The 24,178-nt window shown below is 39.3% G+C and overlaps 3 protein-coding genes and 1 long non-coding RNA gene across 5 annotated transcripts; 1 reads left to right on the forward strand and 3 right to left on the reverse strand.

Moving 5' to 3' along the window:
• Nucleotides 1-1,131: 1,131 nt before the first annotated feature.
• LOC146369859 (mitochondrial adenyl nucleotide antiporter SLC25A24-like) lies at nt 1,132-13,059 on the forward strand. 2 transcript variants are annotated; one of them, XM_084910226.1, is made up of 10 exons: nt 1,132-1,869; nt 3,653-3,779; nt 3,868-3,955; nt 4,957-5,068; nt 8,439-8,597; nt 9,416-9,568; nt 9,724-9,831; nt 10,362-10,529; nt 10,713-10,863; nt 12,096-13,059. In XM_084910226.1, the coding sequence occupies exons 1-10, from the start codon at nt 1,690-1,692 to the stop codon at nt 12,275-12,277; spliced, it is 1,428 nt and encodes a 475-aa protein (XP_084766352.1). In that variant the 5' UTR covers nt 1,132-1,689; the 3' UTR covers nt 12,278-13,059. The 2 variants fall into 2 exon arrangements, with proteins under 2 accessions (XP_084766352.1, XP_084766353.1); XM_084910227.1 differs by having other exon boundaries at nt 1,760-3,555.
• On the reverse strand, nt 7,109-7,649 carry LOC146369860 (uncharacterized). Its single transcript, XR_014797363.1, has 2 exons — nt 7,362-7,649; nt 7,109-7,277 (listed from the first exon to the last, which is right to left on the reverse strand). It is a non-coding gene; the product is annotated as an uncharacterized LOC146369860 (long non-coding RNA).
• A 1,107-nt stretch (nt 13,060-14,166) lies between the features above and the next one.
• LOC146369861 (transmembrane protein 69-like) lies at nt 14,167-15,982 on the reverse strand. The gene is made up of 3 exons (XM_084910228.1): nt 15,857-15,982; nt 15,262-15,306; nt 14,167-15,167 (listed from the first exon to the last, which is right to left on the reverse strand). Exons 2-3 carry the CDS (start codon nt 15,304-15,306, stop codon nt 14,385-14,387), a joined length of 828 nt encoding a protein of 275 aa, XP_084766354.1. The 5' UTR covers nt 15,857-15,982; the 3' UTR covers nt 14,167-14,384.
• Nucleotides 15,983-18,545: 2,563 nt separating this feature from the next.
• On the reverse strand, nt 18,546-22,878 carry tm4sf4 (transmembrane 4 L six family member 4). The gene is made up of 6 exons (XM_084911173.1): nt 22,848-22,878; nt 22,411-22,625; nt 21,284-21,373; nt 20,080-20,228; nt 19,386-19,566; nt 18,546-19,062 (listed from the first exon to the last, which is right to left on the reverse strand). Exons 2-6 carry the CDS (start codon nt 22,579-22,581, stop codon nt 19,048-19,050), a joined length of 606 nt encoding a protein of 201 aa, XP_084767299.1. The 5' UTR covers nt 22,582-22,625; nt 22,848-22,878; the 3' UTR covers nt 18,546-19,047.
• Between the last annotated feature and the right edge of the window lie 1,300 nt (nt 22,879-24,178).

A 24,178-nucleotide genomic window follows, 5' to 3' on the forward strand; every position in this document is an offset into this window, starting at 1 on the left:
ACCTTTTGTTTTGTTCTCTGATAAAAATGATCCCACGCTGATTCAATAATGTTGAGGCCTGGGCTTTGAGGAGGCCAATCCATGACGGGTAGTGCTTTTATAAAGTTTACCTTTTTAAAACTTTGTAAAACGTATTTGTTTATCAGATTTTTTTTTAAATTACAAGTTTGGGTCCTTGGAAACAAAAATATAAATAAATAAGATTCAAGATTCAAGAAGTTTATTGTCATGTACACCGCAAAACACAAATCGTTAAGTAGAGCAATGGCATTCTTACTTTGCAGGTTCCCTTCACACGACTAAAAGAAAGCAATAATAAGTAAAACAGTAAAACAGTGCTTTGTAGATCTTGTAGCTTATATGTGGATGTATATGTGGATGTGTGTGTGTGTGTGTGTGTGTGTGTGCGATTCTGATTTTGAGTCTGATGATCCGTGGGGATTTTAAAATTCAAATAAATGTGTTGCTTCAATTCCAAGACCTGTTTTTGTTTTTAAGAGCTAACACTTTATTTAAGCAATCTTCTTTTCTCATTCCCAGGAGCACACAAACATTTGCCTTTTAATATGTCAGCCTTTTATCTGTTGCCGTTTTGTTTCTTGGTTATTTTACTTTGAAGCGATTGATGACTAACCGGATGTGAAAGGATGACAGCTTTATTTTTGTTGCAAACCGAAGCCCGCCTCCTCTCTCGGCAGCACTGATTGGACAGATTACTACAAGAAAGCAAAACCAGCTGCTGTTTAGTTATTTGACGTTTGTCTCCATCTGGTGGTACATCGTAGGAACTGTACAGCCAATAAACTCTGTTGCACAACTTGCACAATTTAACAGCACATGTGTTATTCTAGAAACTTTTCCCATCCCTAGTAGCGGTTAAAAGGCTGTTCCCAAGCAGGATGAGAGAAAAGGAAGTTCCAATTAAACATGAAGATGTACAATTTCTCTGAAAGATTTTAAACAAAATATGTCAAAGTGGCCTTGAAGAGCACCCCTCCCGTGCTTTGAGGCAATTACAAGCTTATGGGGTTAATTTTGCCCAGAGCAGCTGCCGGATTCTTTTGAGTATGACTCACCGGATAGACAAAGATAAGTTATACCGACTTTGTACTGCAGACCGATGGGTACAGGATGATGATCCTTGCACACTAGGCTACTGTACAGTCTGAACGCGTGCGTGCGCTCGCGTGGGGACGTTTCCACCACAGCAAACCAAGTAAAAACGCCTAAAGGTGGACAAGACTTGAGAGGATGAGAAAAAGCTATAGTTGACTTGTGAGGAAATGTTGAAATGCCGCCCATGAGTAATAGTAACAGAGCAGTGCGCGTGTGTTGTTGTTGAAGGGTGTGTCTCCGTGAGCGTGTGCGTGTGGGCACTAAAAAGAGGAGGTCTCCCAAGGCGAAGTCAACAGAGTCCCTCCACCGATCTGTACAGCGCTCCTACCTCATCCGCAAAAAGCTCTCTGTTGGCCAAATCTGCACATTATCGTGTGCCCGCTGGACTTTACACCCACGCCGACCCATAAGGACTTTTCTATCACTTCCCTAGGCTACACCGCGGAAGTCCTGAAACCAGAAGCGCAAGCCACAGGAATCAGTTGCCACATCAGATTGCTTACCCAGTTTCTGTTAGCGTGTGTGTGCGTGGAGCTCTACAGGCCTGCGACGTTTTTCATTTATAGTTTTAAGATGTATCAGGTGGCGAGGAAGCTCTTTTTTACGGACTGTCGATGCGCTGACAATGCGTCGAAAGCATACGAAGAGCTGTTCGCCAAGCTGGACACTAACAAGGATGGAAAAGTGGATGTGTCCGAGCTGAAGGCAGGCCTGGATGCTATGGGCATCAAGGCTGAGAAGGGGGCAGCTCAGGTAGAGTAACGGATCCAAACAGGAGTGCGCAGAAATCCCAAATACGGAGAGAAAACCACAACAAATATTTCTTGTAGCGGCAGCGTTAACCTTAAAAGAAGTGAAATTACAGCCGCCAGAGCAGCCAAGTGCAGTCAGATTTACTCTTAGAAGGTTATTTATTTGTTTTCGTTACTGATCTTTATGATGACTGGATTCTTATTTTTTGTGCGCATTACACTGACTTTTAACCAAGTGTCCGATTTTCGCAGGCAAAGGTCTGTCTTTGAGAGGATGCACGTGGTACCAATTTTTTGACTGACAAAATAGTGCAATTATATAATTATCTCATCAGCTGATTGTTACACCCCAGGTTATTTTGGACCTCTAGACACCTAAGATTTGCAGTTCAGCCAGAGATAAAAGCGAGAGCTGTGTAGTGCAGCCTCAGTAATATTTTCACAAGTTGGAAAAAGTAAAAGTTCTCACGGGCACCTCATCAGCAGAAGTTCAAATTCCCAGGAAGCTTTGGGAGCTTTTAAGGACTTGCTCTTGCTCTTAGAACTGAAGAAGCTTCTCGGATGAGAGGTGAAACATCTTCAAGAAACTTAAAAAAGTCCAGACGCTTTTCTTCCAATCTCCTTAGAATACGATAGCCTGGATGACTGAGAATCTTCACAGACATACTATTAAGTACTTGTTTTTCAAGTTTATCAATGCCTAGTTAGGGTTAAAAGCATTTCTTAAGCCATCTAGATTCTAAATATTGTTGCACGCCCTTCCTTTCTTTGGTTATGCATCTTTGAGCAAGGCAATTAAGTCCATATACCTGCACAACAGGCTCCAAAAGATCTGACAGCAGTCTTGTCCTTAAACTAACACTAAACCTCTCCTCCACAGTCACAAACAGTCACTTTTGTGTAGCTGCTGAAAATGCTCTTACTCTGAAAGTGCAGTATCTGTGAGAGGTTATTTCCATGTGCATGCTTTGTTGTCATGGCTTAAAAGTCTTTTCTTCAGTTTCTTGAAAACAGATTGAGTAGTGAAGACAAACTCTGAATTCTCTGGAATGGCACTCAGGACACCCAGGCATCTGTAAAGAGCTGAAGGGATTGGAAAAAAAACTGCTCTAGAATTTTTAAAGGTGTCTCAAAGGTGAACTTTTACTGTGGGCCGAGACTGTAAGTGGAAGGTCCCACCTTTACTAATCAAACAACTGCACATTCCCCGCACATAACTGTGTAATAAATGGGTAGTAAGACAGATAACCTAATTTGGTCAGTGCCCTCATTCAGAGCAAAAATTCATCTGTCAAAACTGTAATGCTCTCCTCCTTTGTGCTCTCATACAAACATACTGACAGTTCTCAGTTGCTGGTTTACTTCTTAACAAAGAGTCAATGCTCATAACAGATTTGGTACCAGGCGTTATTTTTGTTTCCATTAATTCGCTTCAGCCTGGAGAAACAATGGATTTTTTTTGTCTTGATCTTGGGACATCGTCAACACTTGTGAAAGCGATGGCAGTAACTCGGGCAGACAGAAGGCTAAAAACACAGAGAGTGAGTTGAGATAAAGTAAAGGAGCATTTTGCTGCGTTATTCTGCCACCCACCGCCACAATCAGCCAGCTGCTGTTTGAGCAGGAGATGGAAGACTCCCCTTATGGCTCAGCAGAACCCAGAGCTCTCCCTCCGCCTTATGAGGAGGTCAAACACCCGGCTGCAGCAAACAAATGAGGTACGGCAACACGAAGCAGAATGATTGCTAATATTCTGTGTGTGGGTGTTTTTTTTCCCCCTTTAGAAAATCATTTCTTCTGGAGACAGAAACAAAGATGAGGGGCTCGACTTCAGCGAGTTCTCCAAGTACCTGAAAGAACATGAGAAGAAATTACAACTGACCTTCAAGAGCTTGGACAAAAATAAAGATGGTACGGTGCCATTTTATTATGTAGCACATTTTAATATTGAAAATGCACAAAAAGAGAAAAAGTACAAATAAATGCTTACTTTCTACAGGTCGTATAGACATTACAGAGATAAGGCAGTCACTTGCTGATCTGGGGCTGGAAATCAGCAAAGAGCATGCAGAGAAAATCCTTCAAAGGTATTTCAGCTTATTTATTTATTTTTTATAGCTGTTACTCCACAAGCAAACTGTGAACTTACAGCAGTGTCCCAAGCGAGACGAGAAAGAAAGCAGCCTGACGCGCCGCAAGTTAAAGGTGGGAACCCGTGTGAGCGACTGATAACTGGCTCAGTGTGTGGTTTGGCTGAAAAGAGGAGTGAGTGCACATGATAAAGAGCTGGCAAGATGTTTTACACTCCTGACGCGGCGTGTCGACACCAGAAAATAATATTTTCGAATTGCAAGTGCACGGCTGGTCGCAGACTTTGGACCAAGCCACGTCTTGTCAGTCAGAATATGTTTATTGGTGTGTTTAATGTCATGCTGATACTCAAACTCACTACACATTTGGATGTAAAGAAAGAGTAACACATGGTTTTAACACACAGCAGCAGTTTAGTGAGAATGAAAGAACTACTGGTATTGATTAAAACTCTGAAAACAGAATTACAGTTTGTTCCATAAATCCTTCATTATTTACAGAAACTAGGAAATAAACCACGTTACTGGTGGTTTTGGCCAGGCCTGCACGCTTGCTCACTTCACTCATGTATTATAGCATGTGCGTTAATTTATCATGTTATTTTTTTAATCTTAATTATATTTATCTTATCATTATTTTATATTCAAAATATCAACACACACACACACACACACACACACACACACACACACACACACACACACACACACACACACACACACACACACATAAATACAGTCAGTTGTCAGTTGTGGTTCATGCTGCAGCACTGAACTGTAATGCACAGGATTTGCATAAGCAAAGCTTGAAGCTGCACATGTGCAGGAGTACACATAGCAGTTGAACTAGAGTAAACACAAAATGCAGTAACTGATGAGTGAAGTGGGGCTGGAGGGGCCAGTGAAGACAGTAGCAGAACATGAAAGAAAAGCAGTGGCATATTAAATACAGTATGGTTTAGTTTTTAAATCACAAAAAAAAAAAATCTAATCTACAGTATTGATGTGGATGGCACCATGACTGTGGACTGGAATGAATGGCGAGAGCACTTCCTGTTTAACCCAGCCACCAACCTGCAGGAGATCGTCCGCTACTGGAAGCACACCACGGTGAGGAGCGCTACTCACTATCTCTACATTATGCTGTATGTGTTGCTGTTGCTTTAGCGTTTGCTTTGTTTGCAGTAGTTGGCATTAGTTTCAGATGGTTGCAGTTGTTGCTGATGTTTGAGTAGTTGGTGTGGTTGCAGTGGCCGGTGCAGGCAATTCCAGGTGTTTATTTGCTCTACTTCAATGGCTGGTTTTGTTGCAGAAGATGTCGTATTTCTTGTTATTATTGGACATGGGTTGGTGTGTGTTTTAGGTAAAAAAAAAAAAAATATATATATATATATATATATATATATTAAAGTTTAAACTCTGCATACTGTTAATATTTTAGTTGCAGTGCAGGCTTCTGCCACAGAGAGGTGACACGCAATAACGGATTTGGGGGACTTTTGGCAACAGATGAGTAGTGTGATTCGTTCATGACCAGAGCAGATGAAAGGGGGGAGGAGTCTGTAGAATTTGTCACTTGTGAATGAAATGAACTCTGAATGGTAAAAGAAATCTTCTTGAATGGAGCAAACATGAAACTCTGACATTTTATTAGATTATCAGGGAATAATCAAACCCTGAAGGGCTGCTGCCTATATTTAAGTACAGTTGCGTGCTAGAGGAGAGTCCACTTTCAGTCAGTTTTTAATCTCTAGCGTTCGCTGAGTTCATTCACTGGCATAAGCTCGGAAGTCTAATTAACCTTTGGTTTCTAAGCTTGGCAGAGATGAGCTAATTTCAGCCTGAGCTGTGGGTGGATTAGTGTATCATTTAGGAGGACTGGAGGAGGTGAGAGGAAGACTAGTTAGTCTAGAAAGGAACAGGAGAGAAGAATCCGAGATGATGCGTCTGTGAGACTTGATGACTTGTTGGGAGCATCTATGGCAATGAAAAGGTCTCATTATTTCCAGCGTTCAAGCCTAAGCTTTTTGGATTTAGTGCGTTGCTCTGCGGACTGTCAACCTCTGTCTGGGCCCTTGATCAGAATCGTGTGAAGGATCCTGACGGGTCTGAGAACTGGTGTTTATAGGAGGGACCTTGTCCTTTGTTAGAACTGCTAGAGCTAGCAGCCTTATCAAAGGCTTGAGATGGCCTTGGCTCTGCTGCAGCCTCACCAGCAGCAACAGCAACGTCAGGAAAGCTGGTTTTTCCTCGACTTGGAAGATGATTGGCTGTATGAGGTGGATGTGGACATGGTAGGTTCTTGTATTCAGATGTTGAGTTTTGGTTGTCATCTGGTCATGGGTAAAAGTATTATTATCTTTAGCTGAGGCATGGTTGAGGTAGTTTAGAAATAGTGTAGCAATTATGTCCACTGGAGAACACAGGTTAATATTTTCACCTTTACATCATGTCAGGTATGAAGAGGCCCATCCGCTGACTAGCATTCTTTAAAACCACATCATACCTGACGTAATGCACAGGTAATATAAGCTTCAAGGGTGCCAAGGCAAATTTCTAGCCAAATCCTCACCTATAATTTTATAACACAGTGTTCTATTTGCAGATAAAACTAAAACTAATGTTAGCCGTCAACTCCTGCCTTAAAAATGTCTTAAGGGGGGAGATTTGTTATTTGTGTTTTGTTTAAAAAAAGGCTGATACATTACTGCAGTGGTAAAAAAACAAACAAAAAAAAAACACCCCCCCCCCCCCCCCCCCCCGCTGCATCTGTGATCTCAAAACGGCAGCTTTACGTCAGTGACGTGCGGTGATGTAACCGATCTCGCAGCATGGACCTGTAGTTATGCAAGTTTTGGATAAGGATATGGCATGTGTCCCATCCTTCTAGGCATTACGTTTAAGGTGAAGCTGGGAATGTGTGGTTATGAGGCTGCCCAGCTTAGCTAAAAGTTCATCTGCAGAGCGGTCTAGTGGGTTTTAACTTTTAATGATGAGTTTTGACACCTTTACATTTATTAATAAAGACGTGGTTTAATGATTGCTAAAATAGTTCCTTGGTTTTCTAAAGGGTGGCTGCATAGGCAGAAACCACCTTCACTAACGTCTGATGCTGTCACGGTTGTTAAAGAGTGGACTCAGGCGCGGAGCTCAGAAATAATGACAGTGCATTTATTTACAGTGCAGCAAGGTGACAACAGTTCAAATGTGCAACAATGGTTATAGTGCGTCCCTCCTTCCGTGTAAGCCCGTGCGTGGTAGTGAGTGCCCGTCTCTCCTCCAAGTGCTTCCTTAGTGTCCGTAAATCCTCCGTCAATCCCTGGGTGAACACACACACACGACAGCAGAATGAGTACGAAGATCAGACAGCACTTCAATAACGTTAGCGACTCGAAAACACTACCAGGCTTAGTGCAATACTCCAGCGCTGTCTGTCGCTCAGCCACACCATTAAGTAGCCCTGCTGAAGATGGTAGTTGATTGGCAGCAGCTGGTGGATTGACTGCAGGTGCGGCAGCTCCGGGCGACAGCACTTCCGGGTCGGAGGTAGCCTGTTGCTAGGTTACCTCCTAACACATCACAGCGGAGCCGGAGGGGAAGACAGGGCGGTAGGAGAGACACATACACACGCACACAGATATACACACACTGGCAGGTCGACCGGTCAGGGCGCCGTCAGATCCTGACAGATGCAAACCATTTTGTTCTATAATAAGGCTTGAAGTGTGACAGAAACCGCTTAGTTCAGAAAGGGCCTTTAAGGGTTCTTCCTTCCTTTTAAACTGCATTTAAAAGGATTCAAAATGGTAGTGTAAGAGACAAAATCAGAATATAGAATAAAGCTCTTATGTTTTGACAGTAGTATCACACGCAAATCTGCAATTTCACCAGCTTTCAGGGACTATTTAGCTTTCTTTTACAAACTTACTGTAACAGCATAGTATCCAAATGATTGACCTAGCCAACATGTCAGCACCCATTAGATTGTGTTAAAGCCTTTATTTATTTTACATTTTGGCCATTTCCGTGATTTTTTTTTCTGTATATTTTGGAAAAGGGGGTGGCGCTAATTAGCCAGTGCTAGCAAGCGAGCCCAGTTATCAAAGAGCATTACCGGTACTTGTTCACTGTGAAAAAACAAAACAAAAAACCCCTTATAACTGAGTAGTTAGCTTGGGAAAAGAAAAGCGCAGGAGCAACTTATGGTCTTACTGGACCTTAAAGGTGGAACTGCAATGGGGGTATTTTTTTAAATTTTTTATTATTAATAAATATATGTTGGATTTATTATTTGATAAATGTATTCTATTTTTTAAAGAGTGAATATTTTATTTATTTTTGTAAATAATAAATAATTCTACTAATAATTACAGAGGTTACAGGATTAAGACTGTCCCAGAGGCTATGTGCATCTTTTGACAGTCTATTCTCAGCAGTCAGTCTCTTTGACTGTGACTTGATTGTACTGTATTGGGTGTAGGTTTTGGACATTGGTGACAGCCTCACCATCCCAGATGAGTTCACAGAGGAAGAGAAGACGACAGGTCTGTGGTGGAAGCAGCTGTCTGCAGGAGCAGTGGCGGGTGCTGTGTCCCGTACAGGAACCGCCCCTCTGGACAGAATGAAGGTCTTCATGCAGGTGGGTCAAGATTTCTTTTAAATTTTATAAAATGCCTGTTGGGTTGTTCATCGATCCTTTTCTCCAGGAATTGGATTTTTACTAAATGTGTGCATTGGTCCATGTGGTGATAAGTGTGCTTCAAAATGCTGGTCTTGTGTTAGTTTGGGTTATCCTGTTTTAAAAAAATACCATATAAATACATTCAGCAGACACTTTATTAGGTACATCTTGCTAGTACTGGGTTGGATTCACTTTTCCCTTCAGAACTGCTTTCATTCTTCATGGAAAAGATTCAGCACGGTGTTGGAAACATTCCTTAGAGATTTTGCTCCATATTGACATGACGTCATCACATAGTTGCTGCAGATTTGTCGGCTGCACATCATGATACAAATCTCCCGTTCCACCACATCCCAAAAGGCTTTCTATTGGATTGTGATCAGTACAGTAAACTTGCTATCATGTTCAAGAAACCAGTTGATTTAAGGTTAGTGACATGATGCATTATGCTACTGGAAGCAGCCATCAGAAGGTGGGTACACAGTGGTTATAAAGGGATGAAAATGGCCACCATTAGCACTCAGGTAAGCTCTATTGGTAGCAATGGGTCCAAAGTGTACCAAAGTAAATATCCCCCACACCATTACACCATCACCACCAGCCTGACCCAATGATTCATGGCAGGGTGGGTCCATGCTTATATGCTAACCACTGTACTATATTCAAACTCACTTAAATCACACTTCTTCTCCATTCTGATGCTCACTTTGAATTTCAGCAATTGAATTTCGAGCCCTTGCTGCTTTGTTACAACTTAAAAGTGCTTTTCCCCCCAGGTGCACGCTTCTACAAGCAACAAAATCAGCCTGGTCAGCGGCTTTAAGCAAATGCTAAAAGAAGGAGGGGTGACTTCTTTGTGGAGAGGAAATGGTATCAATGTCATGAAGATCGCCCCCGAGACAGCCATTAAATTCATGGCTTATGAACAGGTAAGTTCTCCTCTTCTTTACAGACTCCAGTATAAATCGCTGCTTATGGTCACGTTAAATGTTACATGTTGAGAACTTCTAACACTAGCAGTCACTTTTGTCACTGATGTGTGATCCTGCTGAGCCGTTCGGTTTTCATGTTCCCGTGTCACCAGTATAAGAAGCTGCTGTCCAGTGAACCGGGTAAGGTGAAGTCCCACGAGAGGTTCATGGCAGGATCGTTGGCTGGAGCCACCGCACAAACTGCCATCTACCCCATGGAGGTGAGTGGAAGTGTAGTCTTTACAGCACAGATGCATGAAGAGTGCACGTGTGGATGATAGTAACAGGAGGAGGCACCACAGGAGGGGCAAGCAAGTTTCCATATCAAATATGGAGACACATTGGGGCAGGGACAGCTTAGTAAGGGGCAGAAATAGCTCAGTAGGTAAAGTGGTTGCCTCATGATCGGAAGGGCGGGGGTTCGAATCCACTGAACGGCTACACTGAGCAAGGTACTGTCCCTACGCGCTGCTCCCCGGGCGCTCCATTGGTGGCTGCCCACTTCTTCACTGAGTGAATGCAGAGGAGTAATTTCTCTACGCGGACTAACACATACACCCACATTATACATGGTGTGTGCAGTTTCATTGGTTTGTTAATTACCTCATGTGTCTTGTTTTATCATATCTTAGTGTCCAAACAAATTTGAGATGTCTTAACCAATCCAGTAGCATAAAAGATGCAGTAACACGTTAAGTCAAATGTGCAGCCTGATGTAAAACAGCTACACTAATCATCTTTGTCTCTTCAGGTGATGAAAACCCGTATGACCCTGAGGAAAACCGGACAGTACTCGGGAATGTTTGACTGTGCCAAGAAAGTCCTGAAGAATGAGGGAGTGAAGGCGTTTTACAAGGGCTACATTCCCAATATTCTGGGCATTATCCCCTACGCTGGGATAGATCTGGCAGTGTATGAGGTAAATCCTGATGAATCATTACTGTCTGGAAAAATGTTCGGAAGGTTTAGAATCACCTACAACACTATACTTCCATAGAAAACTCCATTTTCATCTGTTTAAGCATCACTTGTGTGCTGATTTTACAAAATATGATGCATCAACGCTCACTCTCATCTGTCATTCCTGTGTATTCCATACCAGAGCTTGAAGAACTTCTGGTTGTCCCACTATGCCAAAGACACAGCCAATCCAGGGGTTCTGGTGCTGCTGGGCTGTGGTACCATTTCCAGCACCTGCGGCCAGCTGGCCAGCTATCCCCTGGCTTTGATCCGAACCCGCATGCAAGCACAAGGTACGGTGAACCAAACCTTAATAAAGAAATAGCCCCCCTTATTAATGCTTGCATTTAACTTGTAGTACCATAATGCCACTGAGTTGTTCAGAGATTATAAAGTGTTTTACGAGGAAATTCAAGATTTTTTCATGAAATCTTTGCTTAAATGGAAAATTAATAAATCTATGTGAGTTCTTTATAACTACTCTGTTTATTAGACATTTGAGCCATGCATGTGCTTCAGTATTCAAGAGAGGAAACGGTAAAGGACCTGAATGAGTGCTGAGACCATTTAAAGTAAAACTACAAGAGTACAAAATATCATAAACAAGCCCTTTATCTAAATTTTACTTGCAGTAATGTGAAAAAAGCCCCAAGTTTTTATAGGACATAATTTAAAAACATGATTTAAAAAACATCACCTGATTCTTAAGTGCTTAAGTGCTTGAGGTTTTCCGTTTGATTTCATTAGTCTCTCGTCATTAAGCTTTGCTGCATTTGTGCACAGCTCTCGTAAGGTTTTGCTTTTTTTTTTGGAAATTTCTCTGAGCATCATACATTCTGTGGATAATCTTTTTCACTGCAGGATGATTATAACCCTTCCCAGACTGATGAGCAGCAACAGTTGCGTCTCTAAGACCATTGCTGATGTTTTTCCTCCTTGGCGTTGTGTTAACTGCCAAAACTTCTGCTTTAATACAGGTGCTCATACTGGCTGATGATTAGTAATCAAGTGCATTTGATTAGCAGTATCGGCTACTTTGTTTTTTACCAACTGGTTCTGCATTTTACAATTTTTTAAAAAATAGCACTGTAAAATATGTCAAGTATTATTGTTTCTTTAGAAGTTGTGTTTAAATAATTTAAGACTTCCAAATGATGATATATAAAACACCTGAAACATGGTGGGCCACCAAAAAGTATCCACATAAATATACTGGAATAGGTTTTATTTTGCATTCGTCTCTTAACTTCAATGAGGTATCATTCAAATAAAAGAAATACTTCAAAACTGTCCTATGGAGGGGTTAAATAACCTTAAAACCGTGGTTATGAGGTTTAACTGAGGACTTTGTGCTTTATTCTGAAGTCATCAACATTTACACTTGGAAAACAATTTTCAGTTCTTTAATCTAAGCTAATTTCAAACATATGCTGCTTATAAGCAGCCAATACTTCTAAAATCTAGAGATTTTAAACATGAGGAGATCTTTTTCTTCACTCATCTGGCTTTACCTTTCTTTTCTCAGCTTCTGTTGAGGGCTCAGAGCAGCTGCCGATGAATCTGATGGTGAAGAAGATTATGAAAAAGGAGGGCTTCTTTGGACTTTACCGCGGCATCCTGCCCAATTTCATGAAGGTCATACCAGCCGTCAGCATTAGCTACGTGGTGTACGAGTACATGCGGTCTGGTCTGGGTATTCAGAAGTAGGCAGCAGAGTTCTCAGTGACCACATGTGTTTACGAGTGTAAGAAAAGGTGCACCCAACTTTTTTTTTAAATTTCAAAACACTCCCTCCTTTTTTACATATGTTGTTTGCCCTTGTTTACCTGCAGTCCACTGAGACCGCAGGCCTTTGCTCATACAAAGAAAATCCTGCAGCGCTAACTCAGGGCTGACAGTGAGTAGGAAGATCTCTACAAAGTTTCCAAATGTTGGTTGTGTTTATTGTGCACTCCTAGCTTTATGTACTCCAACAAGCCACATGATCTACTTCAGATCAGTTCATCTCTGGCTTTGAAAACCAAGAACACTTATCAGGGTAATTTCTTTTTGGTTTAATTGTTGATTAGAAACGTTACTCTAATATTTAATCAAAAAGTCCAAGAAGTCACCTGCTGCAATCTTCTGTTTTTTGTTTATCTTCTTATCATCAAAAATAATCTGACCAAGTCCCGCGTGTGGTGGGGAAACTGTTTCACAAAGAAATCTGAAGAAACTAAAACAAACAAACAAGTGCAATACTGTATTTACACATTGTGTGACATCTGAGAGAGGTTTGACTTTTTAATAAGGGGTTTCATCTGAGGGTCATTGGTTCATTAAAAGGGTCTTTTCATACGGGACAGAGAAGGAGAACTGTGCCTTATATGTTTTTTTATTCTCAGATATCTGTGGACTTCAACACCCCTGTTTTCTCTTGCCTTTCTTTCAAATATGTCTTTATTAGGCGCTGGTGTTTATGTGAATAAATCTGGATACAAATGTTAAAAGATGTGCGTGCATTTCTTTTCAAACAATAATAAAATTATTTGTTGTCCAGCTGAGACAATTAGTGTACAGTGAGCCCAGGTTTTTATTCTACACTGTGTTCACGTCTCTGGCCTCGTGTGACACTCGATCGCTGAGGCTTTAAGTAGAGATTAGTCCACTTCAGGGCTTATGTAATAACTGCTTTCCCTGGTGATGTCAATACTACAGTGTAACAGTGGAGCTGCTAATTTGAAGTGCAAATGTTGCCTAAAAAATATGCAATTTTCATTTAACAACTCAAAACGTAATATGGGCAAATTCTTTGAATCAGGTAAGAAAAATGGGCTATAAGACCATCAGCAGGAATCCAATTATTCGGAAATGGAAGAAATATAAAATGACCATCAATCGCCCCCAGTCTGGAGATCCATGCAAGATCTTACCTCACTGGATGAGGATGATCATGAGATAAGAGGTAGATCAGCTCAAACTGCACAGGAGGAGCCTGTTAATGACCTAAAGGCAGTTAGGACCACAGGCATCACGGACATCATTCATTCAACACAACACGCTGTAATAGGCTGAGATCTTGCAACACATGTTCAGGCCAGTCTTAAGTTTGCCAGTGAAAATCTATGATTCTGCGATGAATTGGGAGAAAGTGTTGTGATCAAATGAAACCATAATCGGAGCTCTTTGGCATCAAATGAAGAAAAGAAATGCTGAGTATGACCTAAACACCAGCATCACAACAGTCAGGCATGTTTTTCTGCTATGGGGTTCAGAGCAACTGTTTGTTTCTTTTTTAATATTGTCGAAGTGAGCAAACTTACAAATTTTGTAGGAGATAGAACAATTATCTTCCCCAGTGTGTGTCAAATATTAACTCAGTAAGAAGATTACAATTTCAATGTCTTTTATTTTCCTTCTTGCTTCATAGAATATGAACATCCTTGACTTTGGCGTCTCCTAGTGGTTTTAAAAATCACTGACACATGCTTCTTCTCTATAATACGAAAGACTAGGTTCAAGTTTAATGTAATGGCTCTATGTGGAAGACAAAACAGTGTGGAACAAATTTTGTCCACATTACCATGAACAAGTGGAACACATGTTACTAAAAGGTGGACAGACAGACTTGAATTTTATTTATTTATTTATTTTTATCTCTGGTTTGCTTTAACAGAGTTCAGTTTGTAACATGATATTTAACACAGGCAACTTCTAGAAACAGAGATCAACCCAACAGGTTCAGAGATCATCAATATCAAGAAAAACTTTGAAGTCAGATCACCCAAATAAAGATTTAGCATAACCCAGGGATGCCTTGTCCAGCCAAATGTCATCAGTCTCTGAAAATGCTCTTCTCTGGGTATGAACCGTTCATTATAAGGGTGCCTAAGAGAGAAAAAAACGCAACAGTGGTCAGGATGGCGCGCAGGGCTTTGAACCAACTGGGGTAAGTGGGAAGGAGAGACAGATCATAATGGAGTGAGATTCCGAGTCCCATGATGACCATGGTGGCAGCAGGAACAATGCTGTCACTCATCAGCATGGCCACCCAGGCCAAGAGGGAGGGGATGACGCTGTTGGCCAGGTTTATCCAGTCAGGTTTTGCTGGGCTGCTCTCGGGAAGAGCGAATCCCCATCTCGCTCCACCAAGGAAAGAAATGATGGAGGCAGCATAGGCTAGCTGGGCATAAGCCAACTCTGGGTAGTAGCTCTCAGTCACAGCCATAAACAAGGTGGGTGAGACGAAGGGGACAAGCCCCGCAAACCCCAGGTAGAGGGCAGGTTTGGGACTTTTCAACAAGTCCTTCATGTCATAGCGCAACAGATCGAGTTCTCTAGGGGGAGGTTTAGGCAGTGCTCGCTTTTTCAACCTCGCAACAGAAGTGTGGAAGTGTTGGCTCCTCATCCAAAAAGAAGCATCATGATTCTGGTTTCTCTGGAAGAGGCCAGTCTTATTAAAACTAAACACAGCAAGAGCTTTTGCTTGTCCTGTTCCTGTTCCTGCAAACCAGAGACTAGCTGGTGAAGCCCAGCTGGAAGATACAGATCCACAAACAGAAGCCCCAGTCCCAGCTGATGGCCAGCATTTTTGCACAGGACCTGCCCAATGTAATACCTGAAAAGATATTCACGATAACGTTTTTTTTTGTTTTTTTTTAAGTTATAAAACTACAAAAAGCAATGAAAAGGTAAAATCATGTGTATGTTACCTTCTGGGCTGCAAAGCTGCCTTTTCTGAATATAACAGAAAGCATCTAATGAAAAATGGGACAAAGGAATGGTTAAGATGAGCACACAATAAAGGTCACATAAAAACACAGGGAGGAATTTTTAATGTTGACAAATCTTTTGATTTTAAAACATCTGTAAATTTCAACCTTGTCTATCAAGCGTTTTTAAAGGAATATGAATCATAATAAATAAAGGAATGATAATAATAAATGTATCAATTGTAGCAATAACTTCAGACTGACGACAGAGAAAATCGTCTGTTCAAGGGTACAGGTGGTGTGAGTTGTCAAACTAATCAGTCTTTTCCTTTGCCTCTCGCTTACGCTGCTAGGTGAAGTGTCTCCGGTAGTTAACGACACTTATACAGTTCAGTTACACATAATAATACATTGTATCACATAAATGAATAATTAGACGTAAATTCGAGGATTTGGCACCCCTGCCGCTTTGTAGCGGAGTCCTCCTAGAAGGACCTACATGTGTGTCTCTGTTGATAACACCGGCTGATACGTCAAACAAACGTTACACGGCTAAAGCGCCAACATCTGCGGTTCAGGGAGATGACAACATTACCTTTATTTCAGCAAGTAAACTTCATACTTTTAAAGCTGTTTCTCCTCAGGGTCAGCGAGCACCCAGCCTACCCAGCTCTGGTACACAGCTATTTACTTCCGTGTTTGAACCTTGGTTTCTGCAATTTCAGTTCCGCTACAGTGGTGTTGACAGAAACGAGTTGTCGTTCAATTTGCATTTGTCTCTTAAATTCAATGAGGTATCATTCAAATAAAACAGAAGTACTTCAAAACTGTCCACGGAGCGGGTTAAATAACCTTAAAACCGTGGTTATGAGGTTTAACTGATGACTTTGTGCTTTATTCTGAAGTCATCAACATTTACACTTGGAAAACAATTTTCAGTTCTTTAAGTAAGGGTTGGGATTTATAGTACAACAAACAGCGGCAAATTCTGTTTTGTTCGTTTTTTCTTTCTTTTTTTGTTTAACAATTTGACGTAAAAACAATACGTCTTAGACGTAATGGAAGGCCTAAACATAACTAGGACACATAAAGAAAATTAAATGTAAACTTAAACAAACGGGAAAAAATACTAGACTTGGTTATTTACATAATGAGGTTGCTTAATATGAAATTATTTCACATTTGTGAAAAGAATTTGGCGTGACTGCATTGTGTGGCAATAGCTGATCAGTCCTGCACTGTAGTTTGTAGGAACTTTAGCACATAAAAAAAACCCAACCTGGCCACCTGACATGAACTATAAACTACAAAGCAAAACAGTCTAAACTATACTATGAAAATGAAACACAGCTCTTGTGCTTGATACAGTGCTTTCCATCCTCATGCATCTTATTTAAATCTAAGAATTTTGGTCTTATTTCCAACACAGTTAAGTCAGCATTCTTGTGCGTACAGTCATTAAGATCTGCAGCTGGACGGCAGTGGACTTTTCAAAGAGCAGATTTCGTGTCCTGGATATGCACGTGATTATTCTTCAGTGTGAACATGAAAACTGGTCCTTCGGCTGTTTAGAAGATACACAGGATTCCTTTGTGAACTTCCAGCCATCATTGGTAGATTTTGTGGTTTGAATTTATTTCATTTGGGCATAGTCTGTAATTTTGTGGCGTTTAAACTCTTTAATAATTCAACTTTAAAAAAACAAAAACAAACAAACAACTTATTAATAACCGAATTTGAAATAAAAATGGAACCGAGTAAAGCTCTTACCAGCGTGCATTTTCTTCAAGTCCCAGTTTTTGCTTCCTCCTTATGGATAACTGTGCAGAGCTCAATGAATGTGTCTGAATCTGTGTGAATATCTTTTAGGTATAAATGTGATTAAAAAGTGGAAAAAAAAAGTAAACTCAGAAAGAAAAAGTATTGCGCTTAGGTACAGTTTGTGTAAATTTTATGTTATTTTTATTTAGCGAACTTTACGTTGACTGAAAACAGCATTTAAATTGCATTTACCATTTTGTTACATTAGTGATAAACATGTAGTCAGAATTATATTTTGTCCTTATTTTGATGTTTACATGAATGCTGTTAGAATTTTAGAATTTCCAGTGTGCGATCAAGACAGACAGTAGTAGTTATTATAGTTTTGTATTTTCTACTTAGGCTTTATTTTTATTTCATTTTGACTCATTTTTGCTTTTAATTCAGTTTCGTTTCAGTTAATTTCCAGAGTGGATTTTCTTCTTTCAAAAAAAGTTTGACTTGTTTAAAAAGGTTTAGTTTAGTTTTTTTAGTTTCTGCATTAGTTTTAGTCTTTTTATTTGTGTAAAGCATGAACCATGAAATAATTGCGAGAACATTCTAATTTTTTGCAACTAGAATGTTTGTTGAACCTTCTAATAATCAAAACCAAATATGAATAAATAAATAAGAAAGAATTGGCATATAAAAGATCTCACCCTATGGTAAGCCCGAGCCCTCCCACAACCTTGATCAGGATAAGTGGAAGAGAATGGATGGGTGAATATAGGAGGATGAATATAGTAGTTCAAGTTATCATTAAAAAATAACTTTTACTACAATTTATTGGTTAAAATTTCTTGTGCAATTTATTCTGTTTTTTCAGTAAAAAAAAAAAAAAGATGATGTAAAGGTTTTAAACACTCACAAATACTCGTGTATCAAATACAATACACTTGACATTACAGTTTTAATTATTATTAAAATATCAGAGCCAAGATTTAGGAAAATCAGCACTGGCATTACAAAAAAAAAAAAAATTAAATAAAAATACAGAACCTTTTCAAGTTTCATATGTCTCAATAGGCACATTGATCAATACCTCATCAGGTAATCTGTAATAAAGCTAAGGACATTTACTCCACATGTTTAGTTTAGTTAGTTCTCCAAGCTCACAATATCATTTCAGGTAGTTTTTGTTTTAATTTTTGAAAATCTAGTTGTTGTTGTTTTTTTTAAATTTTTATTTAACTAAAATGTTTTCCCCCACACCTACCTTTAGATTTTATTCTAGTTTTAGTTAATTATAATAGCATTTTTCTGGAGATGTGTAACTTTAAGTGTGTGATACTGAAACTGATGCTGGATGATATCAATATAAATCACTTGTTGTCTAGTGAACCAGTGAAAGATAAACTTTATTAACATGCCATAGAATTAAAAGTTTTATGAGAAAGGGGAAAATATCCGCAGTGATTAGTTTGGGTTGAAAGCAGTAAATGTAATACACATAAAAAAATAGATTGATTTAAGAAATGAACCAGTCTTTTAATAACGCCACTCTCTGTAAGACGTTATTTTTTAATGGTGTAGGTAAATTTACATCTTCCCCAGCAGGAGGCAGTCAAGCAACAGATAAAACTCCTTCTCTATAAAAGAAGCAACTTTTAGGAGTTACATTTGTTTGACTACACAAGAAAGAAAATTGAAAAAAATAAAATATGACATAAAATATTACATTAAATATATTTTCTTATTGAATTAAAGCAAGTTTAATTCTAAAAAACTAACCCACATAGCAGGAGGAAATCAGGGACTACAGTGGCTAGTATTGGAAATTATTTGCAGCATAGCAGATTCAGATTTCATATTACGAAGACAGACTCATCTGTGTTCATTAAAAAAGAAATAGGAAACTCTTAAAGAGCTCGTGTCATTTCCAGTGTTTTCTGATAAATCCCACATTGGAATCAATGAGCTATTTGACAAAATATCACTGCTATATTACTTAGTCTTAAGTCAGCAACCTTCAGCCACACGAAGTGCTCAGTGCTCATCACCCTGAAAGACAAAAATTATTATTATTTTTGTGTGTGTGTTTTTAAATCTCTGTTTATTAACACTTATCCTCAACCTATAAGAAATTACATGATATCCTCCAGCTCTATGAAGCTAATGTAAGAACAATAAAGCATGAAGCCTGTAATTAAAACTGCAAAAGAGGCTCCAGGAGCTTTAGAGGCCAAGTAAGGATTTTGTTATTTTTTTTTAAATCCTTAAGCAAGTAAAAATGTAACTGAAAGTAAGATCTTTATTCTTGTCATAAAAGAAAATAGAAAACTGTGCTCAACTAAGGAGAAACTCATAGCAGAGTAGATACTGACCCCTCCACAGCAGTCCCCGCACAGAGCTCCCAGCAGGCCGTTTATCACCTGAAAAGCACACAGCGCCACCTGGATCAGACCCATGGCCAGCAGCACAGAGAAGAGAGACAGATGCCAGGGCACCACACCCGCTGGCTCTTGACACACAGTATCCCTCAAAGTTGCGTTGCCTAGGTAGTCTCTGTAGAGGAAGGGTTAAAAAGGAAAGAGCAAATATGTGAGATGTGTCGTGAGCCACAGTTTACCTTAAGATACAAGAGACAAGTGCAGCAAAGGTAGCACTAATACACTTCGACTCTTAAATGTTCAATTTAAGTTTACATTTAGTTGTGCTTAAAATAAACAGCCGTCCCTACACTGTCATTGGCACAGAATTCTTAGTGTTTGGCTCTTAGCAAATCAGTTGCCAGATTTAGTGTGAAGCCCTTTTACGAGACAGTATTTGTATGTCTCTCTGTTTGTGTCATGCATCTGTACTGCAAACAGAATCCCCAAACAGGCCCCACACTATCTGAAACGAAGTCTTCACTGAGCACTGAGAATTGGAGGTGCTACAAATTTAGCCTGCATGTATTCCAAAAGTGTACCCAGCTGAAAGAAAGGACATGCTGATCATTCCATTGCTATGGACAGAGTGATAAAAAAAAAAAACTACTGAACGCATTTTAACACTTGATTATTCTCTATGTCTCACCCATTGGAGAAGGGATAGCCCCAGTCGAGTGTGGTGCCGTTTAAAAAAAATAAACACTTAGGTCCACGGTTGATGGCCACCGCTGAGACTATAACTGAGTAACCGGCACCAACAACACCAATACCTGCAAACAGCATCGAACTCAACATCTGCAGAGAGAGAGAGAGTGGGGAGAAGCATGGTCAGTTACTCATACTGAATCAAAACATTTAACAATGCCCCTAACCCCCTTAAAATAAGACATCAATGAAGTTATTGTGTTAGTATGCAGAGGCCGTGCTCAAGGCCAGGTGCACAAAGTAACACTTGCACACATTCCTGAAGTATCGATCAATTGCGTGACCCTAACAGTACAACGCAGGCTCTGTGCTACACAGCTGTGCGGGGTGTGTTACCATGATCGAATTTGTAGTACTTTATGGGAAGGTGTGGCTGTGTGTTTTCCCAATTTATTGCTGTGTAAATCATGAGGGGATGTGTGTACATAGTTCATCTGTGTTTGTTTTCCATTACACGCTCAGAGTATCTCAACGCTGAAGTTAACAGGTGACTGGTAGACCCTCAAGCATAATACCTGTAATATAAATGTAGTTTTTAATAGTTTTAAAACTGTTAGGAGGAAAAAAAAAAACAAATGACAAAGAAAATTTAGATTTTCTGAAGATTCCCTGAAGACCCTTGTCCTCAGAGAACAGAGGTCTAACATTTGTGCCTAGGCTGGAATTTTTAAAAATCAAATTTTCACATTCCTTTTAATTTAGATTAATGCCCAATTAATTGCATCAACTTACAGTAATATTTGAAGACATTTCCGATCACATTTGTGCACTGGGTCATGCTCTAGGTAGCAATGATCTAATGCAGCTGTATGCTGTATATATATTTGAGTGCCTTTTCAGTCTTGTTAAATGTGTGTGTGTTTTTCACTGAGCTTTACTTGTCCAAGCAAAAAGGCCAGGTTTGGCCTAATGGTCACACCTTTTTTTAAACGCACCGCATATTCACTTTATTCCATGTAGCTGCCTCCTTTTAAGCATCTTTTTGCACTTTTGTTGTTTAAAGGGCCAGTTGATTAGTGCCATTGTTGATGTCACTAGTTACACTTGCTGTTTATGTGTAGTCCAATTGAAACTCAACATCTCATTTAAAGGAGAGACTTGTTTCAGAAAAACAGATCAAAATTGAACGTGAAAAATCTTCTCACCGCGAATCTCCGACCACAGCTTTCATTGCCACAGCAACCGCAGCAGTCATTGTTCTTCAGACCCAGGAAGACCAGAGCAGGGAAGATCATCTGCCAGCCAAAAACACACACAGTTCACACACAGATCATTAATGAACCGGTCATTCATTAAAGCTGTAACAAAATTGTTAATAAAATATTGATATCAACAACTACATATATAATATTAATATATTAATCTTTGTGAATCATAAGTTGACTCATAAATTCTTAATTTTTTCCCCTAAACTAATTATTTAAAAAAAAACCCACATATATATATATATATATATATATATATATATATATATATATATATATATATATATATATATATATATTTTAAGACGTGCAACTATTCCTCATTCATTTTTTTCATGTCATTTACGTTTGGGATTTACAGTCTAAAACTGACTGTGTATCTAATGATAAACTTTCCTTTGTGCAGTTTTCATATACACATAATAATAACAACAATAACAAAAAAAAAGCGTACAATTTATTCACAACACCTTTTGACATGCAGTGCTTAACAAATGTATAAAAAACAAGAAAACACAAATATTTTAGAAATGTGCCAAAAACTTGTTTAAACCTAAATTTGGACTGGCATAACATTCAATCAGTAAAACATATTTTTCGGTTCACCATAATTAGGTGTAATTCTATACTTTTGTAATTTTCCCTCTTTTTTGTAAAACAATAAATTAGAGAATTCATGGATAACAACAATAATTATATTTTAACATGAAAAAATACTGATTAATGAGTTTGCATGTACAGATGGATTCACTATTACAGAAGCATAAAAATTATTTTGGTAGTTACTAATACTGTTAATTTAGGGGAGTTGTGACAGCGGTGGTCTAATTAACTGGTTAAGTTCAGTATAACACATACTTTGCAACTTTCTGATATTCTGCAGGTATTAACCATTTAATTCCAAACTTACTGTTAGATTATTTACTGAGAATAAGTTTAGCTATACCAATAATTACTGATAATTACAACATTCATGGCTAACAATCATGACATCATGAGCTGAAGATGAATATTTAATTCATATTTTAAAAACATAATTTCATTGTATTGTTCACTAATGCACTCACCAGCACTCCAGATCCCAGAATGCCTCCAAAGTACCAGACCTGGTCTGTGATGTTTTGTCTGTCCACCGACTTTCCTCCGGGAAAGAAGAGCAGGATGTTGCAGAGCACACACACAATGCACAAGGGTATCAGAGTGAACCCCAGACATCTGGCAAAGCCACCCGAACACATTCTGACGCTGATGTTTCGACAGCTCCCGATGACACCAACAACACCTGAAGTTAGAGAAGCAAACTTTAAAACTCCACCTGGGATGCTGTTTCCGTTGAATTATCTCAGCGAAATGATTCAGACTTAAATTAAGCCCAGTCTTTATCCACTTCAAGGGGCTCAAACGATAAAATGTTGAGATTGTGGCACTGAAGAATATCACTGCACCTATTACATTCGACCTGTATTAAGTGCAGTGTCCCCAACACACCCTAAAAGTTTCTCACCAAATCTCAGACCTTTTGAATGATGCGTCTGCTTCACCTGTCCCAGATATGTGAGAATAGTTAATAATTGAATGAGCCTTTATAGAACCCCCCTCTCCCCTCTCCCCACCCCCCACCCACGCCTTCCCCTCACCCTCCCTTCACCCCATCCCCGCCTATCTCTGTGTGATCTCATTGCTTCAATTTTACATTAGGCAGCTGTAATATGGCAGGATCTCTCCCAGTCGTGCACGCAATGTGCAAACACACATGCATATGCTCATGGCTGCATGCAAACACACCAAGAGCCATTAATGCTGAATTACATACCTGTGTGTGCACACAGACAGCAGTGAAGACACAGCGGTCACACTAGTTAATGTTCTACATTGAGTTCACATGGAGACAGAAGAGGAAGTGACAGACAGTTGGTCTATACAGTGAGGCCCTCTTAGCTGTTAGTCACCTGACACAGTGAGTAATTTTGGAGTGGAACATTATTATGAGCAATGTTCATCATTAATCACCGTAGAAGTGTCAGAAACACCCAGTAGAAGTACAGTGGACCACAGCCTTTCTCGTAATAAATTATCTATCGATTAAATACGAAAGCTTGTCGGGTGAATAACATGTGAATTCTGTCTTTAATCAACTCTCATTGTAAATGAAGGCATCTATTGATGTTGATTGGTTAAATTTAATTTGGTCTTTTCAAGGTAATCTGGGTGAACTACTTAACAACAAGGATCTGGATTAGACATTGGTCTCTGATATCTATTTTTGTGTGAACCTGTCCCTGTGATTTTAGTTATGATAGAGACATTACAGAGAAGCATCAACTATTGGATCTTAAGCTGGCCTAAAAACCCTTCCACAACATCATATGATTGTGGATACCACACTATAACTTCCAGTTTTCATATCAAGACAACCAGTGAAATTAAAGACTACTTTGCAGTAACTGTTCAATTAAATTCCTGGAGATGTTTCAAGATGACTGCTGAGCAATCAGACTTGCTTCTGGAATGCTTCTGGCTTTTAATAGAGTGAATAAGAAGAAAACATGTTGACAAAAGACATCTAGTATCACATAAAAAGCATTCCTTGTTTGGCAGAAGTAAACAAATACAGTAAACTATATTTGGCTTCCTCAGGTGGATCTACAGTATTTGGTCAGTCTCTTTACACATTTTTAAATATACCTGTTACTATTGATAGAGACAATTATCCGTTACTGTAAGCTTTAAGTGAACTCCCAATAAAAGGCTAACAAATGTGAGTAGCTGTTAGATAACTATAAAACTTTAAACACTTGGATTGTGAATTGTATTTTCTGGCTGTTATTTTGTATT

This window comes from Perissodus microlepis, chromosome 17 (assembly GCF_051167445.1).
Source record: "Perissodus microlepis isolate ML-2025 ecotype Zambia chromosome 17, ASM5116744v1, whole genome shotgun sequence".
Classification (NCBI taxonomy): Eukaryota; Metazoa; Chordata; class Actinopteri; order Cichliformes; family Cichlidae; genus Perissodus; species Perissodus microlepis.

Excerpts from the sequence above, each read along its gene's own strand:
- LOC146369859 (XM_084910226.1), top strand. The coding sequence starts at position 1,690 with ATGTATCAGGTGGCGAGGAAGCTCTTTTTTACGGACTGTCGATGCGCT. Across the intron at positions 9,569-9,723 it reads AATTCATGGCTTATGAACAG|TATAAGAAGCTGCTGTCCAG; the intron begins GTAAGTTCTCCT and ends CCGTGTCACCAG. Across the intron at positions 10,530-10,712 it reads TAGATCTGGCAGTGTATGAG|AGCTTGAAGAACTTCTGGTT; the intron begins GTAAATCCTGAT and ends ATTCCATACCAG.
- LOC146369861 (XM_084910228.1), bottom strand. The coding sequence starts at position 15,306 with ATGCTTTCTGTTATATTCAGAAAAGGCAGCTTTGCAGCCCAGAAG. Across the intron at positions 15,168-15,261 it reads GCAGCTTTGCAGCCCAGAAG|GTATTACATTGGGCAGGTCC; the intron begins GTAACATACACA and ends ATATCTTTTCAG.
- tm4sf4 (XM_084911173.1), bottom strand. The coding sequence starts at position 22,581 with ATGTGTTCGGGTGGCTTTGCCAGATGTCTGGGGTTCACTCTGATACCC. Across the intron at positions 20,229-21,283 it reads GCTGTGGTCGGAGATTCGCG|ATGTTGAGTTCGATGCTGTT; the intron begins GTGAGAAGATTT and ends CTCTCTCTGCAG. Across the intron at positions 19,567-20,079 it reads GGCTATCCCTTCTCCAATGG|AGACTACCTAGGCAACGCAA; the intron begins GTGAGACATAGA and ends CTTCCTCTACAG.